The following is an 18,937-nucleotide window of genomic DNA, read 5'->3' as shown; positions in this document are numbered from 1 at the left end:
CCCTTTCTAAGATCCCTAAACTATAGGAATCCAGAGGCCGTGAGGTGAGTCCTACAAGCACAGGACACTCAGAGCTGAGCAACATTTTGACTCCTGCAGAAGGGTCTGAATGCCTGGAGAGGGGCACTGGCAGGGAATGGTATGTGCTGAATCTCATCCCATCAGGGATTAAGCACAAAGAAGTCCAAAACTGTGAGGACAGAGGGTGCTGGGGATAGCAACAGTATGTTTTGGAGTCACACCCGAGTCTGTGGGCTGCCACGCAAAATAATGGATGCTACTGCTCTAGCTCACGTTCTTGGTTAGGAGGTGGTCATTGAGAAATCAGTGAAGTTTGGGTACAACTATCCTATAATGTAACAGTAAGGACAGAACCAGTCCTACTTACAGATGGAGAGGGAAGGGGAAACACAGACAAGTGTTACTGGAAGTCTGTGAACTCTTGAGAGATAGGAAGACAGGAACTGCTGAGTTTAAACAGATTAGATTAAATATAAGCAGTATTAGAAATCATCAGAAGGAAAGACAATGTTCTCCTGCACACCTCAGAGCCAAACAGGGAGATGTCTGGTTACTAGGCTGGAGAAATGTCATTTGCTGTTATCTGCTAAAATTTTACTGCCATCGTAGCCGGATTCAAGGAGGTAAGGAACTTGTAATTTAAAGCCAGTGAGTCAAATGCTGCTGGCTCTGGAGACAAGGACCAACATGCCCTACATGCACAAAGGCAACAAGACCTATAGTCTGTTAACTCAGGGAAAGAAACAACATTTCGAGCTTTGAAATCTCACCTTTTCTTCAGCTTCTTGCCCTCCTCTTTGGAGGCCGGAAGGATCATGGCCAGGTATGGACCATCCACTTCAAAAAAGATGCTGTTCTCTGAGCGTGTGATGTAGGTGAGCGAGGCTGGATCCTGCAGTTCCTGGTACTGGTCATTTGTGAAGCCTTCCTGTGGCACAGACCCAGGAGAACAGGTTCAATCCACAGCTGTTGGGTCACACCAGGAGATGCCCCTGGGACACACCCTGCCCAAAGGGACACTTGAGCACCCCTCTGGGAGCCACAGGACAATTTAGGACTCAAAACTCAAAACACCTGTCCTGCCTGTTGGGAAGAAAAAGGCTTTGGACCCTAAAATGATATTTTCTTGTCTTACAGAGCCTGAAGTGAGGATAGGTTTAGACCTTGCGCTGGACTCCCTACCTGCACAGGTAAGCGTGCACCTAACCTGGCCTCTTACAGACCCCACTCTCTGATGGGGAAAATTGAGCCTCTTTCTCCACTCAGATGCTCTCCAGGGCCATCATCCCTGACATCTGATTCACTACATAGGGAGTGGAGATGGAAGAGGGGCTCTCCCTACTCATCAGCGCTCCATCTCCTTTTCCCAGGCTACAGAGCTGGCCCAGACAGGTGCCAGACTCACCTTCACTAGGATGTTCAGCATGGCACCTGGGTAAGAGATGGTCACCTTTGGCTTCTTGATATTGGTTGACTTGATGACAAAGTTCTCTGGAAAGCTGTTGGGAAGGACACACCAAATCCCATCTGTATCCAGTTCTAGAGGTCTCCTAAGGAAGAAAGGAAGAAGGAAGGCCACTGTCAGGAGCAGAATGGATGAGAGGTAAGGATCAACTCTGTGTCCCCCATGAAAACAGCAGCAGCCTGTTGAATCCACTGTTCCCTTCTGCAAAGCAAACCCTCAAATACAATAGCAGTGTCAGGAATCTGAATGCTCATAGAATCCGAGAATCACAGAGCACTTGAGGATGGGAGGTACCTTAAAGCCCATCTCCTTCCAACAACTCCTTGTCATGGGCAGGGACAACTTCCCCTAGACCAGGTTACTCCAAGCCCTGTCCAACCTGGCCTTGAAATACTCCCAGGGGTAGGGCAGCCACAGCTTCTCTGGGCAACCTGTGCAGAGAAGGATTTCTTCCCAATATTCCATCTAACCCTGCCCTCTGGCCATGGGAAGCCATTCCCCCCTGTCCCACCACTCCTGGCCATTGCCCAAAATCTGTCTCCACCTTTCTTGGAATCCCTTTAAGCACTTAAAGGGGCTCTAAGGTCTCCCTGGAGCCTTCTCTTCTCCAGGATGAAAACCCCCAGCGTTCTCAGCCCTTCCTCATAGGAAATGTGTTCCATCCCTCTGAAAACTCGAGTGTTTAACATGCTCCCACATCTGTCCCAGATGCAGACAGACCTTCTTCAGCTCAGCACACACTCACCCAATCTGCTCGATCAGCTCTCTGGCCTGGGTGATGATATTTGCCCCCGTGAAGCAGACAATGCCAGCCATTTCCATGGAGTACCAGCGAGCTCTGTGAGCAGAGAGTCACAGTTAAAAGCATGACATGCTTCCTCCAAAACTCAGCTATGGAAAGGCAGGAGGATCTCCAGGGGAAGAAGAAACACAACACTGGGCCTTGGAACATTGTTCTCCTATGAAAGTCTCTACTTATGATGCTCCAGAAAAGCTGAAAACCCACTAACAGACAAGATTTCCATAATTTAATGTCTGGTAAGAGTCTCCAGGATAAAAAGTAATGGGTAGAAGCAAGAGAAGAATGTTACAGGCAGGACCTACTTTCATCTTGGTGCTTCAGGAAGCAACTACCTCACCAGGACAGCCCTAGTTTCCAAGGGTCCTCCCTAAAGGATCCTGGATGGCCCAGGGGAGACTTTACCCTTTCCGCATGACATATCCGTAGAAGGAGTTGAGGATGCACTTGTGGGCCAGCTGCAGGGAGTCATAGAGAATCTCCATGTTCTTGCAGCGTTTCACTTCAGAGGCATCTCCTGTCTCCACTGCTGCAGACAGCTTCTTCTTCCACACCTGCATGCCAAGGGCAGAGTCAGGATAATTCTACATATCACTACTGGTGGCACCCAACTGGTTTCCACTCAGTCCCAGTACAGTATTGTAGTTCTACAGGAATATCTTTGCCAAAGATCAGCATCATGAGTCAAACAACCCATTTTCTTTTGCAGCACAGGAGGGCTTGGCCAGAGGCACTTTATCACTTGTCAGAAGAGACTTGCAACTCCCATAACTGATCAGAATTCAACCAGTACCAGCTGTGCTACACCGCATGTGTGCAGGGAAGAACTCAATACATTGCCTGCTGCAGCGATGCCTGGCTGACAGCAGAACCACCAGTGTAGGAAAAGCCTCTCTGTCAGCCCTGGGAATCATGGCAAAAGAGGCAGCTGGGAGGAAATGCAAAGCAACAGTCTCTTTAATTTACTCTGCCAGATGTAGAGCCTCAGAGCCTCCTAGAATTGTTTGGGTTGGAAGGGACCTCAAAGCTCATCTCATCCCACCCCCTGCCTTCAGCAGGAACACCTTTTACTAGACCAGGTTGTTTTAAGTCCCATCCAACCCAACTGGCCTTGGACACTGAGGGATGGGGCAGTCACAGCTTCTCTGGTCAACCTCTGCCAGCACCTTACTTCTCTCAGCAAAGAATTTCTACCCAATAACTAATACAACCCGGCTCTCTATCAGTGGGAAGCCAACAGAGTAATCCTATGAGGTTTTCAGCAAGGTACAAGAGGTCTCCCCAGGCTTGGCAAGACCATTTGAGCAGCACCCAAGCTTGGTACCTTGTGCAGCCCCTTGAACTCATATCGGCGGTCCCGGAATGCTCGCACTGTGTCCACGTAGAAAGAGTTTTCTCGTTGGCAGATGGTGGTGACTCGCTCCTCCACCTTGGTGACATGGATCTTCTTGTATGCCTTGCGGCAGTAATCTGGTCAAGGAAGGAGGAGGCAGAGGGAGGTTCTCAGGGATGGGTGCTGTGCTACAGAGCAATGAGCAGAGTAAGGATAGGGAGGAAGCTAAGCATTAAGGCATGGGTGAGTAGGGGACAGTCCTACTGCAAAGGTAGAGGAAGATCCCAGTATGGAAAGATGCAGCATCTCTTTATGGAGGTGGAGGGCAAGGTGGACAACAAACTAACCATACGGCCCACCTACAAACCCAAGCTTTGCCCCCAGCCAGGTAGGTGGTTCTGCTGGAGAGCAGCCCTCCAGTTGATAGGATAATGTGATGCTTCCCTTTCATTAACTGGCTTTATTTAGCAGCCTTACAAAAAGAAAAACACTGACAGAGATACCAGCAGCCTGGCTCCTCTTAGGAAGCATGCATGAGTCTGTTGAGATCCTGGAGAAGTTCTGAGACCAGCCTGACCCCAGAGCCCTAACAGGGGTCACTACTGCTGAACACTGCTCACAGTCCAGGTTGCAAAACTTTGCCAGGACCATGACCTTGATTCATTTTTTTACCTGCCAAACGCTTTTTCTCATACTTGGCTTGTTCCTCCCGAGAGAGTTCATGGAAGGCACGGGGTGGTCCATCAGGGAACAAGGGAGGGAACTTCTCTGACTCCAGCTGCTGCTGGATGCGGTGGTACTCGCTGCGGTTGGCAGGCACTGCAGAGGAGGGCAGTGATCAGTCTCTCAGGGGAGGAGCAGGAATCTGGCTCCATCACTGTGGGTTGGACTACGTGGTCCTTCCTGTACTTACTGAACTCTCCTCTCCACTGCCACGTCATCCGGCGCTGACAGTTGGCACCCGGCTTGTTGAAGTCACAGGCGGCACACGTGGCCTCATCCACCATGGCTGAGGGCTGGATGCAGTAACAGACACACAGGTGTTAGAGGGGCCACATACCCAAATGACAGCTCAGGCTAGAACAGGTGCTGAGTGGCAGGAGAGCTCAGGTGTGAACATCAGAATGAGTTCCCCTTTGCAGAACCTTTCAGGAGCACAAGCCCCTCAAAACAACAGCTGGGTTTTTGGGAAGAGTTCTAACTGAAGCTGTAGCTGAGTCTCTGAAGACCCTGGCCATCCAGAGAAGGACAATAGAGATGGAGAAGGGGCTGGAACACAAGTCTGATGAGGAGCAGCTGAGGAAGGTGAGGGACTTAGCCTAGAGAAAAGCCGGCTCAGGGAGGACATTCTTGTTCCTACAACTCCCTGATAGAAGGGTGCAACCAGGTGGGGGTGAGGCTCTGCTCCCAGGAAACAAGGGAGGAAACAGCCTCAAGTTGTGCCAGAAGATATTTAGGTTGGATATTAGGGAAAAATCTTTCACTGAAAGGGTGATCAGACACTGGCACAGGCTGCCCAGAGTGGCATTCACCTGACAGTATTTAAAAGCCACGTGGATGTGCCACCTGGGGACATGGGTAAGTGGTGGCTTTGGCAATGCTGGCAGAGTGGCTGGACTCAATGGTCTTAAGAGGGCTTTTCCAACCAAAATAATTCCATGATTCCACAATTTCATGGCAGCTTGACCAGATTTCACACCCAGCCTTATCTGCTTCCCCTGGTCTGTGGAGAAAATTCAGCCCTTGTTTTTAAGGAGATCCAGAGGGACAATCAAGGTTATCTAAAGTCAGATTAGGAGATACAAGATAGATTTACCCACCTGCAACCTGTTGGTCAGGATGATGTTGGGGTACATGGCCCCCACATCCAGATGGTAGATAAGAGGACACTCAATTCTGTTGGGAACATCCTTCAGAGAATTCAGTTTGGCCTTGATTTCATCACAAACCTGTGGCAAGATAAAGAGAAGTGAGACTACGGCAGGAAGGAGTTAATGAGTCAAATATTTTTTGAATTTGCTTCTTCTTCACAGGGACACCTGCCACAGGTTCTGGGGATGGATCTAAAGGACCAAAGGAGCAGATCAGGGACTCTCCGACCACTGAGGCTTTCATTTGGACCTCCAGGGTAAGCTTTTCTGTATGGATACCTGACAAGTGGGAGCAGCTGCTTCCTAAATATGACTTGATTGAAGACCTTTTCAGTGCAAATGGGTTAATGGAGACAACAGCAAAGACCAGAGGTCCCCGGTCTAGTGCTGCCCTCCAAGAAATTCCAGACTTGGATTTGGAGAGGGGCAACCTGCACTTTTATAGCTGATAAGAAGTGGGGAACAAGAGGAACAAGATATTTGGGATATCTGAGGGGTCTGCCTTCTCCCTGAATTCTTTCCCAGCTCTCTCAGAGCTTTGCTCCTGGTTGAACCTGCTAAGGGGAAATCAGGAGCTGCATTCCTCAGATGGGGCAGAGACCCTGATCCCTAGGCTAGGCTGCAGGACTCAGCCTGTAAGATGGGCTTCTAAGTCTCTCTTTGTAGAGCATAAACCAAACCCAAAAAAGCACTTTAGAGCTGCAGCCTTAGGTTTCCTGCCCAGCTTAGCTGTGCTGTGGGTGCTGTACCTCCTGAAAGTTGGTGACCTGATCCAAGGGCAGACCCTCCTCTTTCTCAATGGCGTGCTGCAGGGTCTTCTCCACATGCTGCACCAGGAAGTCGAAGGCAGCAGGATTCTACAGGGACATGGAGATGGCAGTGAGGACATAGGCTGCTGTCCCTGGCAGCTTCTGCCCTGCACCCCTGTACCTGCTTGGCTTGTCTAAGCTGTAAGGGACATGTTGAGGCACTGGGGAGGTGATGGAAGTAGCAGAAATAGGTAAAAAACCCTCAGGAAGGGTTCAGAAGAAGCTCCGTTTAGGAGAGAGGACAGGACCCCAAGCAACAGAGGCATAACTTTCAAGAACCACTAGCTGAAAAACAAACCCAAAACCTACTTCACCACCATCCCCTGCTGTCAACAAGCTGTGGGTTTCTTGCTCTCCCAGTGAAGCACAGATGACCACTTAGAGATCCCATCCCATCCCATCCTGTCCCATCCCGTCCCGGCTTCAGGTAGCAAGGGTTTCCTGGAGGTTGCCAAGAATTGGAACAGGCTGTTGAGGCCAGTGGTGAAATCACCATCCTGGAGGTAATCAGAACACGCAGATGTGGCACTTGGGGACATGGTTTAGTGGTGGCCTTGGCATGCTGGGTTAACAGTTAGACTTGGCAACATTAAAGAGCTTTTCCAACCTTACTGATTTTTGTGATTCTGCTCTAGAAGGCCAGCAGGTATACACTGCAGATGACAACAACAGTGGAAATGCTATCCCTCCCCACAACACTGCTCCACAAGGACAGGGACTGGCTGCTGGCCCATTACCATCTTGAAGCGGCAGGGAATGTCACTGCGGAAGACCCCAGATTCCAGTGCTTCCACGTGTCCTCCCACGTAGGTCTCCGAGTCCAGCACATGTCCATCTTCTGTAAGTTTGTTGAATTCCTGCTCTTGCTTGTTGGGGAAGATGATGTTGGCATGGTAGGCCTGAACCATCAGCAGTGCCTCGCACAGTGTCCCAGATCCTTTTCTTAACACCTGCACATGAGAAACCAAATCTGGTTTCAAATTCAAACCCAGTAGATTTAGATATCAGGAGAAAATTCTTCCCTGTGAGGTTGGTGAGGCACTGGACTAGAACAGGTTTCTCAGAGAAGCTGTGGCTGCACCATTCCTGGAAGTGTTCCAGGCCAGGTTCAACAGGGCTTGGAGCAATCTGGTGTATTGGAAGATGTCTCTGCCCTTGACAGGAGGGTGGATGAGATTATCTTTAAGATCCCTTCCAACCCGAACCTGTCCATGATAAATGCTATCCCAGCACTGGCAAGACTGGACTATCACACGATGATCTCGACTGCTTCAGCTTGTGACACATCTGCAACACCACTCCATCAAGTGCCTTTGTCACTCAGCCAGGTGGGAACAGACTGACATCTTCTAATGCTTAGCATTGAAACTTCCTCATCATCTTTCCTACAGCTGACAACAGCCGTCAGGAGACCCAACTTTGCATGGCCAGGACTGCAAGTGAACTTGGCTGAGCATGGAGCATCAGCCATACTTTCTCGCTCCAGTCATGCACTGCCAAATCTCAGGTGTCTTCTTCTTATAGAAACTTGTCTCCAAACACCCCACAGCTGTAGGAGAAAGCAGTAGCCTCTAAATACACCCTCCCTTCCTGCCACACATGTAGAGTGTCTAGGCAGCGGGAATCAGATCTGTGGCTAGAGCATCCCTGCCACATGGGAATCATGGCACTTCACCCAGCAAAGAGATCACCATTTTGGGAAAGCACTCACCTCATCAGGCTCCATGGGAATGATGGTACACAAGGCAAAAATGAAGGGATGCACGTACTTCATATACATGTAGTAAGTAGCAACGGCATCAGACACTGAGTAAGTGGCCAGGGTCTGTCAAGGAACGAGAGAAGCAAATTAATCCCAATCCCATGTGACAGAGTTGCTCAATGAAAATGATTTTTCATTGCTTCCTGATGGATATTCTTCCATCCAGCAGGAAGAAGGGAAAGATGTATTTCTCCATAGCCTAGGTTGTAAAGAGTAATGTGGTTGCTTCTGAGGTTATCCTGCTTTAGCTGTAATCAAACAGCAACATGTCAGCTCTAACTGAGGAAGAACAGGGAAGATGAGCTGAAGACACAGAAGCTATCCAGATTGGGTCTCAGGAAGCTGCTAAAGGGCTCAGGAGAACCTCCTGCCTGTGACACCTGGAGCACTAACCCTCTCCTGTTCCCCCAGCAGGTCTCAGTTCTTTGTGGTGTTCCTGATTTCAGTGGTGCTTTTCACCCCACACTGATATAAGTAAATACAGAGAATATACAGTGCAATGCTAGGGCTAGAACCACTTCAGCAGAATCCTGTTCCTTCTCCCTGTGAGCTCCAAGGCATTGGAAGTCTGGGGAGACAGATTCAGGAAGGAATACCTGAGGTTCCTCTGTGGCCATCCGGCACATCTCCTCAGGGTCCAGCTCCACTGGATCATAACCCAGTTTTGCTTTAGCTGCTGCTTTCAGGTTGTGACTTCCCACTGGGAGGTAACTGTCTCTCTTGACCCACCTGGAAAGAATCAAGAAAACATCAGTTTGTGCAGAGAAACCAGCCCTGCCCTTCAAAACAGGATCAAGATTATGAAGGGGACCTCGGCTACCATGGGGATCTCTCACCAAGGACAGCCCAGCATCCAAGAACAGCAGGGTACAAGGTTATCCAACTTCAGCTAGCCCAACCAGAACAACCCCCATTGTCCATCCCACCACCACTGCTCGTAATTTCCACCTTCGAGTTCCCTCAGTGGCTTTAAGATAAATATTTCACCACTGAAGACCCCACCTGCAAGAACTGCAAGGGCATCCAGCTGTCCAGAGTCCAGAGTGCTCCAAGGGGGAAAACCCACATAAAACCCCAAAGTTCTGTTTCTCCCATGTGTTCTTTCCTCTACACTCTGTGTCAGGAGGCTGATAGGTGAGGCTATAGTCCCTTTCCCTGCTCCAACAGCAGGTCTTAACCCACTCCCTCTCCCCTTCTCTGTCTTCACAAATCAGTGATCAAGCACCCAAGGCTGCAGGGCAAGAGCAGCCTGGGAGCCCTTCAGAGGAAGACTTGGCAGCTTCTGTGGGATGCAGCATACCAAGTGGAAGAAGACAACACAGAAATTGATTGTCACACAGCTGAAAAAGGTGACACAAAGCTTCCAAAAGACAGAATGTGAGAACAGTAATCAAATACAATTGTAGATATTTTATCTGAACTGAAGAGATAAAGACACAGCTATGTATTAGAGTGGCAGCATTCGGTACCTCAGACAGTCCATGTGGATGCACTGGGATGCTTTGTACTCTCCCTGGCTATCCTTCTGAAACCCAATTTCCTGATACATATTAATTCCATGAGCTGCTGCTCTTGCTTCCACAAAGGGCCTGGGGAAAGAGGCAGAATAAAGAAGTATGGTAGTACACCAGTATACTGCTGGTATGCTAATTAAACAGGTGGAAATTGGCTTTTGTGGGGTTATATTGGACAGACATAGGATATCTAAATCTGATGCATTGGCTAAAGCCACTCAGACACTTGTTTTAAGTTGTCTAACTGGCAAATTTGCACTACTAAAAGCCAGCAAAGCAAAAAAGCATAAACATAACATTTGATTGAACCTCATATTTCCTTTAAACTATTATCTAACAAAGGAATGCTACAACACTACTGATTCCCAAACATTGGTCTTTGGTTGATTGACAGGTAAGGTTACACTGCTGAAGGCAAACAAAGTAAGATTGAACGTGGTACCTGATTTAACTTCATGCTTTTTCCTTGGTTATTTTTTTGATTCAAAGCACTTCCTTTTTAATTTTTAATTTCCAAGGAAATCTTTTAGCACATTCTTTTTTTGCTTTTTTCCAAATTTTTTCTGGTACCAACCAAATATAAGGCACTAAATTGTTTTGTTTGCATTCAGCTCTGCAAATTTGAATCTCTTTTGATTGTCTCAAAAATTCTCTTCTACATTCCTCCCTAAGAATAGGAAGAAGGAGCAGAACAGCCATTTTCCTGCATCTCCAACAATGGTTCCATGACCACTTTGTTACAAACTGCCTCAAGAATTTTTCTTGTGATTTATCTGTGTATCTGGTCACAGGGAAAACTTCCTGCAGGACAAGGGATGCACGTACTTCACATCATGTCTACATGTGTAGACACATCATTCCTGCAAGTGTTCAAGGCCAGGTGGGAATTGAAACAACCTGGTCTAGTGGAAGGTCTCTGGTCATGGCAGCGAGGTTGGAACAAGATGAGTTTTAAGGTCTCTTCCAACACAAACCATTTTGTGGTTAAAAAGGCAAACCTGCCTGCTTGTGTCCTGCATCTGGAGGTGGGGGTGTGTGGTCCCTCTTCTCCCACTTCCCCAGACTCATCTGTGCACCTCTTCCAGTACCCTCCAGGTCTTTTTTCACCCTCTCCCTGCGCTCCCACAATTGAGCTCATCCATACGCTGACATTCCCACATTGCCAGGGGTTTAAAAGCAGCTCAGGCAAGTGGCAGGGACTCTTCAGAAAGTCCTACTGCCAAGCCAATGACCACAAGATTTGTGGTGCAGGATATTGCTGCTCCACATGCGGCCACATGGCCTGCTCTGTCTGAGCTATGGAAGGATGTTGAGGATGGAACCTGACCTTGCCCTCTAGCTCAGGTAACACCTTGCCAGTTTATTCATAATCCCTGATCTTACCAGTCAAAGAAGTCTCCATTGTATGTGACAATGATGGTGGGTTTGGTCTCCTGGACGTGTTCAAACCACCTCTGGATTAAATGAGCCTGGGATGAAACACAAAAGATATGTATTTTAAGGAACTTCATCTCCTCCACAGGGAGGTGGTGGATACCACACAGTTTGTTCCACCCTTCCCCTTTCTCTACACCCAGCCCAAACCTGATCTTTCTTAACCTTACTCCCAAGAAATAAAACCACAACAGCCCTGCTGGACTTACTGTGTTTCCCAGGGAGGCAGTCTGCTCGGAAATGAGCTCTCTGGCCAAGAAAAGCTCCAGGCAGGTAAAACTCTGCAGAGCAGAACGAACTTACCTCATCTGGTTCGTTAAAGACACAAAATGGACCTTCATACTCTGGCTTGGGAGTAAACTCAAAGTCTTCAATGTTCTCTGAGACAATCTCCCTGTTTGTGATCAGGTAGCCCTGAGGAAGTGACAAGGAGGCAGTGAGGAGGACTGGGGTTGCAGACAACTCAAAAATATTGTCCAAACAATGGGATGCTTTCCTCTTGAAAGCCAGAGCTTCTGTCAAGTGAGAACAAATTTTGGGAGTCATCCACTGAAGCACCATTGACCATCAGAAAAGGAGGCCATGGAGAGACAACATGGGACACCAGTGTTGTCTCTTTCCCGCAGAGGAGCACCAGCAACTTGGGCTGGGTTCCACAAAACTTGGCATCCTGTACACCCAGACATTAATGCCATTCCCACAGCCACACATCATGCAGCTGACAGTATGGCAAGCCTGGAGACAGCAGGATTGGAGGGGAATGCTGGGCTGCTTCCTGTCTTTGCTGCCCAAGCCTGAAGGAAACCACCCTGGTATCTTACCTGCCCATCAATCATGTAGGAGATCATCATGATCTGGTCTGTGTCTGCATCAGGAAACTTCAGTGGGAGTTTGGTTGTTTCAATATCAAAGGCAAGAACAACAGGATCCTGGGCAGGACCAAATCCATTAGAAAAGATTCCAGAGTTGACTGAAAGGATGGTTCCCATAAAACCCAGTGTTTGTCCAGTAAACGAACCAGAACATCCCTGTTAATCATTTTAGTGCTCTACCAACCCAAGAATCACTACTCAAGCCCAGCACTTCCCCTGCCACCACGGTTTTACACTGGCAGTGCATCAGACACCAGTCCATTGGGGCAGACACATCTGCACAGAGGACGCTTGCGCAGTGCTCACCGGCCGCTCCACAAGGTCATCTCGGCGGGTGATTTCAGGGGGGTAAGTGTTGCCCCGGTATCGCACGTTGTACCAGTGAGCCTGTAGAGAGATGAGGGTGGGAAGTGCCTTATGGCAGGGCCACATCCATCCCCATGTCACTCTGTCCAGCTGCTGGGGATGGAACTATGGCAATCACAGGCAGCTTAGAAGACAGGCTCAAACTATGGCCATGCATGAATCAGGTAGCTTTTCTGTGTACCAATAACTAAGGAGAAGCCCAGCAGAACAGAACTGAGCTCTAGACATGAACTCATTGTCACCAATACTTTCATAAAGGTGTTGGAGAGAAAAATCTTTTCTGTGCTTCAGGAGTGCGACTGGGAAAGCAAAGCTCACCACATGGATCTTCAGGTCAATGGAAAGGCGAACGTGGTAGGGCACATCATACTCCCGCATATCCACAATGTTGTCCATCTGGTTGGCAATTTTTTTGGAGGCTCCTTCCTCTTCTGTGCTTAGACTGCCCCCAGTCAGAGCACTGCAAGAGCAGAGGGAAGCAGCTGCCTTACCCATGTGTCACACAGAATTGCTAGGTTGGAAGAGACCTTTAAGATCATCAAGTCCAACCCATGCCCTAACACCTCAAGTAAACCATGGCACTGAGTGCCACATCCAACCATTTTTTAAACACATCCAGGGATGGTGACTCCACCAGTATTTTATCACATTTTCAGTAAAAAACTTTTTCATAACATCCAACCTAAATTTCCCTCAGTGCAGCTTAGGACTGCGTCCTCTTGTTCAGCAAGTTGCTGCCTGGAGAAACAGACCAACCCCCAGCTGTCTACAACCACCATTCAGGAAGTTGTAGAAAGTGATAAGGTCACCTTTGAGTCTCCTTTCTCCAGGCTAAACAACCCCAGCTCCCTTAGTTGTTCCTCACAGGGATTTTGTTCCAAGCCCTTCCATCAGCCTCGTTGCCCTCCTCTGGATGCATTCAAGCATCTCAACGTCCTTCCTAAACTGAGGGGCTGGAACTGGACACAGCACTCAAGGTGTGGCCTGACCAGTGCCGAGTACAGGGGAAGAATGACCTCCCTGCTCCTGCTGGCCACACCATTCCTGATCCAGGCCAGGTGCCATTGGCCTTCTTGGCCACCTGGGCACACTGCTAGCTCATGTTCAGCCAGCTGCTGACCAGTACCCCAGGTCCCTTTCTGTCCAGGCACTGTCCAGCCACGCTGTCCCCAGCCTATAACATTGCAGGGGCTTATTGTGGCCAAAGTGCAGGACTCGGCTCTTGGACTTATTAAATTTCATCTCATTAGACTCTGCTCATCCATCCAACCATTCCAGGTCTCTCTGCAGAGCCCTCCTACCCTTCAATAGATCAACACATGCTCCCAGCTTAGTGTTGTCTGCACATTTACTAATGAAAGATTCAATACCCTCATCCATGTCATCAATAAAAATATTGACCAGAGCTGGCCCCAGCACAGACCCCTGAGGGACACCACTGGTGCCTGGCCCCAGCTGGATGCAGCACCATTCACCACCGCTCTCTGGGCCCGGCCATCCAGCCAGTTCCTAACCCAGCACAGAGTGCTCCTGTCCAAGCCACGGGCTGCCAGCTTAGCCAGGAGTGTGCTGTGGGAGACAGTGTCAAAAGCCTTGCTGAGGTCCAAATAGACAACATCCACAGCCCTTGCTGCATCCACCAGGCAGGTCACCTGGTCATAAAAGGAAATCAGATTGGTCAAAACCTGATTTCCTTTTAAAATCCCATGCTGGCTGGGTCTGATACCCCGGCCATCTGTAGGTGCTGCATGACACTCAATATAAACTGCTCCATACCTTACCAGGTATCAAGGTTAGACTAACTGGCCTATAATTTCCAGGATCCTCCTTCCCACCCTTCTTGTGAATGGGCTTCACACTGGCCAGCTTCCAGTCATCTGAAACCTTGTCGGTGAGCCAGGACTGATGGTGAATGATGGAAAGGGCTTTGCAAGCTCATCTGCCAGCTCCCTCATTCATCACCCTGGCACGGATCCCATTTGAGCCCATAGATTTATGAACATCCAAGTGTCTCAGCTGTTCTCTGACTGCCTCCTCCTGGATAACAGGTGGACCATTCTGCTCCCTGACAGCACCTAGTAGCCCTGGAGGGCAGTTGTCCTGAGGACAAGCTGTCTTCCCAGTAAAGATTGAGGCAAAGAAGGCATTAAACACACCTGCCTTCTCCCCATCTGCAGTCATTCAATTCCTCCCCACATCCAGCAGAGAACCAAGGTTGGTCTTATCCCTCCTTATGCTGTTAGTATATTTGCAAAAACATTGCTTATTGTCCTTCACAGAAGTTGCCAAATTAAGTACTAACTGAGCTTTGGCCTCCCTACTTTTTTCCCTACATGCTTTAGCAACCCCCTTAAATATTTCGTGAGATACCTGACCCTCCTTCTAAAGATGATACATTCTCTTTTTATTCCTAAGTTCCTTTAAAACCTCCTTGCCCATGCAGGCTGGAAGTTTGCCACATTGACTCATCTTTCAGCACACAGGGACAATCTGTTCCTGTGCCTTTAAGATCTCCACTTTGATGCACACCCACCCTTCCTGTACTCCTTTGTTTTTAAGGGCTTCTTCCCAAGGAACTGTCCAAATAAGTCTCTTAAACAGGCCAAAGTCTGCCCTCCAGAAGTTCATCGTGGAAGTTTTATTGATGCTCCTCCTTATTTCACCAAATATCGAGAACTATAATTTCACAATCACTATGCCCCAAATGGCCTCCAACCACCACACCTCCCACCAGCTCATCTCTACCTGTAAACAACAGGTCTAGTATAGTCCCTCCCCTGGTGTCTGTCTACCAGGGATACCTACTGACACTGGTGACACTGGCAGCAGGAGTCAGGGATAGGAGAGAAACAGAAAATGCTGGATTATTTCTGTCTTGATCACAACTAGAAGTAAGGTTGCCCATTGCCTCTCTGGATCCTTTCACAAGGAACAGGCAAACTATTTGACAGGCACCCAGAGATACCACCATATCCCATCCCATCCCATCAGCTCTGGGGCCTCTTAATGTGCAGCACAGAGCTGGAAGAACCACCCTGAAGATGGGGGGCAGAGAGGCATAACAGGGGTCAGACTCAGGCAAGAAAACAACTCTGAGGACAGCTGGGAAATAAACAAGAGTCTAATTATTAAGTGGGTGGTGAGGCACTGGCACAGATGGCCCAGAGAAGCTGTGGCTGCCCCATCCCTGGAAGTGTTCAAGGCCAGGTTGGACAGGGCTTGGAGCAACCTGGTCTAGAGGAAGGTGTCCCTGCTCATCGCAGGTGGGTTGGACAAGACAGCTTTTAGAGGACCCTTCCAACCCAAACTATTCCATGGTTCTATGAATTATTAACATGAGAGACCGACTGAGTCCCCTGCAGGGAGCTCCCACCTCGACAGCATGGTTGTGTAGACATCATTCGCCTGGTCCTGCTCCCTATTTTTCCTCACAGCAGGAGAGATCTCCTTTCGCACCTTCACCAAGTCCTCCACCGTGTTGAAGGACAGCTTGATGTAGTTCCTCTTCAGGCCCACCAAGTGGTTTGGCTGCAAAGCAGCAGGAGAACAGCAGCTCAGGGGATGGGCACCATGAGAGAGGGGTGGAAGGCCAACAAGACTGACACGGGTGGAAGGATTGCCAAAAAAGAAGTGCTGATGGGTGGGACAGTAAAGAACCAAGGAGAGATTCTGGTGGGTGTGTCAAGAGCACGAGAGCAGCACAGCAAGAGCCCTGCTGCTTGTGCAGATACCCACAAGTGGGATTTACCCAGGGAAAAGAGGAAGAATGTGTTGAGCATGAACAGCATCCCCCTCCTGCAATATCTTTCTTCCTCCAACCACTTTAATTCCAGAGATTAATGTCCTGAACACATTGTCTGAAACAACTGATACATTCAAGGAGAGGATTGTAATTTCTGCTGATTAGCAATTAGCCATAGCAAACACATTTCTGAGATGCCACAGCACCAGGAGACTTAAGCATGCTGCTTTCCCTCCCTACATCACTAGAGTGTGCAAGGTCCAAAAAAATGCCACAGAGGGATACAGACCAGATCCAAGTCCTCTTTGGGAACAGTTTCCAGCTTTGCAATCTTCCCTTGGAACTTCTTGGAGAGGAAGGAGGACACTTCCCGCTCGCAGCCCTGTCAAGAGACCCTGGGGCTGAGCAGTGCGTCTCTGTCCTTGGGAGAAGATTATCCCAAAGCAGGCTGCCCAGGGGGTCTTGAGCTCCCCAGGATACTGGCTCCTTCCCTGGGGAGCTCAGCCCTGTGCCTCCTCACCTTCTGGGTAGCAATGTAGAAATAGGGCTTGTAGGGTAGGGCCACCTAGGAAGGAGCAGACAGATGATGGTGACAGATTCCCTTCTGGGACACTGTACCCACTTGGTCCCCACTGGTACCCACCTTGAAGCGGCTCCCATCCTCCTGAATGAAGTAGTAGTCCACTGCGCTCACTGACCGCCGGTCCTCATCCAGCACCTCCGTCTGTCCATGGGCACCAGGACGCAACAAGGTCTCTCCATGAGACTATCCCGGGACCACACCACGGGATCCTTTCCCTCCAGGGCTTACCGGAAGTCTCCGTGTGGGATTTCCCTCCCGGTAGGGCCAGGGAAACCGGGGAGGCCCAGTAGGGACATTGGACCTCCTCCCCCGAGTAGGGCCGGGATCTGTCTGTGGGAACCACCTCGCTCGGCCCTACCACATATCTCCCCAGGGGACTTCCTCCCCCACGCCTTATGTGGGGTATCTCCCGGGGGACTTCCCCCACACCCCAGGCTGTATCGGGGGTCTCCCCATAGCACCCCTGCCCCAAGCCCTACCGGCGATAATTCCATGGGATTCCCATCCCTAGTAGGGCTGGGGTATCTCTGTGGGAAACCCCTCCGCAGGCCCCAGCGGGGATCTCCCCACGGAACGCCCCGTGCCCCATTTGTTGCCCGCTCGCCTCCCGCCGCACCGGCTCATACCGGGTGCATGTTGATGAGCCAGCCCGTCCGCTCACCGGGCTCCGCGGGCCGCTCGAAGCCGAACAGCGCGTCCAGCCGATCCGTGCGCTGTGCCCGCTCCAGGCGCTTGAGTGCAGACAGCGCGGGGGCATCGTCACGGCCGGACCCCGCACCGTCCACCGGCTCTCGTGGCCCACCTGGCCACCGCCCCCGCCGCGCTGCCTCGGGCTCGGCGCCGTCCCGCAGCCCCATCCCGGCCAGCCCGGGCAGCGCCTCAACGGCCCCGCGGGAAGAATTTCCCGCGCTGCGCCCGGTTCTCGCGAGAGCGAACCCTCACAGCGCCCTGAGGCGAGAGCACCAATCAGAACGCGGCCCCGCCTCCCCAGGGCACACCCCACCAATGACAGGCGGAGCGCTGATGCTCCACACTCCCCCTCACCGCCCCCCTGAGGCGAGAGCACCAATCAGAACGCGGCCCCGCCTCCCCAGGGCACACCCCACCAATGACAGGCGGAGCTCTGGGGCTCCACACTCCCCCTCACCGCCCCCTGAGGCGAGAGCACCAATCAGAACGCGGCCCCGCCTCCCCTCTCCGGGCACACCCCACCAATGACAGGCGGAGCTCTGGTGCTCCATGCTCCCCCTCACCGCGCCCTGACGCGAGAGCACCAATCAGGACGCGGCCCCGCCTCCCACCAGGGCACACCCCACCAATGACAGGCGGAGCTCTGGGGCTCCACCCCCCCTCCACCTCCCGACTGGTCCCGCCCTGTCCCGCCCCTCCCCGTCCCCGTCCCTCCCCGCCCCTCCCCGCCCTGTCCCCTCCCGTCCCCTCCCCGTCCCGTCCCGCCCCGCCACACCCCGCCCCGTCCCGCCCTCGGCCGCTGCCGGTCGGCCCCCGGCCCGGCGGCAGGCAGGGAGGGCGGCTCAGTGCACCCAGCCGGATTTCCTGTCCGCCTGCTGGAGCGCCGCATCCGGGTCCTGCCCAGGCCCAGGGTGTGGCTGTTGCTTTCGCCGTTGCGGATTCAAGTAGCAGCGAAGCTGAGCACAGCACAAGAAGTATTGTAAAATGATGTGCAGGTAAAACAAGCAAGATAGCAAAGAAAAGCAAGGTAGCGGAGCAAGCGAGATAACAAACGCCATCGAGAGCAAGATAGCAAGATTGAACGGAACGTGCAAAATGCAAAATTAGCTAAAAACAAATTAGACTGAAAAACAAGCACCAGGCATACGCTGAAGATAGAGGTATAAAGTTCAAATGTGAGGAAGACTATGGAAGTCTTCATCAAAAGACCACCAGAAGGCTGGCGACCACCACAAACAAACTGATGCATGCTTGAAAGCAACAAACTGTTGTAAAACCATGACAGAGCTTTATGCAAATGTGAGTATGCTAATGATATGTTGTAACTGTGACATTGCACGGAAGGACTTTTAAAGTGTAACTGAAATCTAAAGAAGATTCAGTGAGTTTTTGGCAGAGAGATCCTCCTCACTCCCAGCACTGAGTAAACAAATATATGCTCTAGCAGTCTGACTACAGAGTTTTATTTTCTTGCCCAGTTTTGGGCTTCAGGAGACACACAGGTCCCAGAGACACACACATGGATGCAAACACAGGACGCCCAGGACTCACAGGCACCAGACACACAGACGGCCACGTGCAAGGTGCTGCTGTCATCAGCGCCTTGCACAGGACCCACATCACACTCCAGCCCCCGTTCCCACACCCCTTCCCGTGTCTGGGTGTCCTCCCGGTTC

The 18,937-nt window shown here is 50.6% G+C and overlaps 1 protein-coding gene across 1 annotated transcript in view; it reads right to left on the bottom strand.

Moving 5' to 3' along the window:
• POLE (DNA polymerase epsilon, catalytic subunit) overlaps window positions 1–17,428 on the bottom strand; it is a 34,791-nt gene extending 17,363 nt beyond the window's left edge. The window contains exons 1-23 of the mRNA XM_040081119.2: window positions 17,198–17,428; window positions 16,632–16,712; window positions 16,509–16,553; window positions 16,278–16,370; window positions 15,620–15,774; window positions 12,565–12,706; window positions 12,187–12,267; window positions 11,830–11,937; window positions 11,312–11,422; window positions 10,958–11,043; window positions 9,530–9,649; window positions 8,657–8,789; window positions 8,010–8,123; window positions 7,036–7,248; window positions 6,239–6,346; window positions 5,439–5,567; window positions 4,532–4,634; window positions 4,291–4,437; window positions 3,610–3,755; window positions 2,691–2,839; window positions 2,232–2,324; window positions 1,427–1,571; window positions 792–949 (exon numbers count right to left, since the gene is read on the bottom strand). Of these exons, the coding sequence (XP_039937053.1) occupies window positions 792–949; window positions 1,427–1,571; window positions 2,232–2,324; window positions 2,691–2,839; window positions 3,610–3,755; window positions 4,291–4,437; window positions 4,532–4,634; window positions 5,439–5,567; window positions 6,239–6,346; window positions 7,036–7,248; window positions 8,010–8,123; window positions 8,657–8,789; window positions 9,530–9,649; window positions 10,958–11,043; window positions 11,312–11,422; window positions 11,830–11,937; window positions 12,187–12,267; window positions 12,565–12,706; window positions 15,620–15,774; window positions 16,278–16,370; window positions 16,509–16,553; window positions 16,632–16,712; window positions 17,198–17,428 (2,891 nt within the window). The remainder of the gene's footprint in view (window positions 1–791; window positions 950–1,426; window positions 1,572–2,231; window positions 2,325–2,690; window positions 2,840–3,609; window positions 3,756–4,290; window positions 4,438–4,531; window positions 4,635–5,438; window positions 5,568–6,238; window positions 6,347–7,035; window positions 7,249–8,009; window positions 8,124–8,656; window positions 8,790–9,529; window positions 9,650–10,957; window positions 11,044–11,311; window positions 11,423–11,829; window positions 11,938–12,186; window positions 12,268–12,564; window positions 12,707–15,619; window positions 15,775–16,277; window positions 16,371–16,508; window positions 16,554–16,631; window positions 16,713–17,197) is intronic.
• Window positions 17,429–18,937: the final 1,509 nt, after the last annotated feature.

The sequence above is a fragment of the Hirundo rustica genome, chromosome 17 (genome assembly GCF_015227805.2).
Source record: "Hirundo rustica isolate bHirRus1 chromosome 17, bHirRus1.pri.v3, whole genome shotgun sequence".
Taxonomy (NCBI): Eukaryota; Metazoa; Chordata; class Aves; order Passeriformes; family Hirundinidae; genus Hirundo; species Hirundo rustica.
This window is presented reverse-complemented; position numbering and strand designations above follow the sequence as displayed.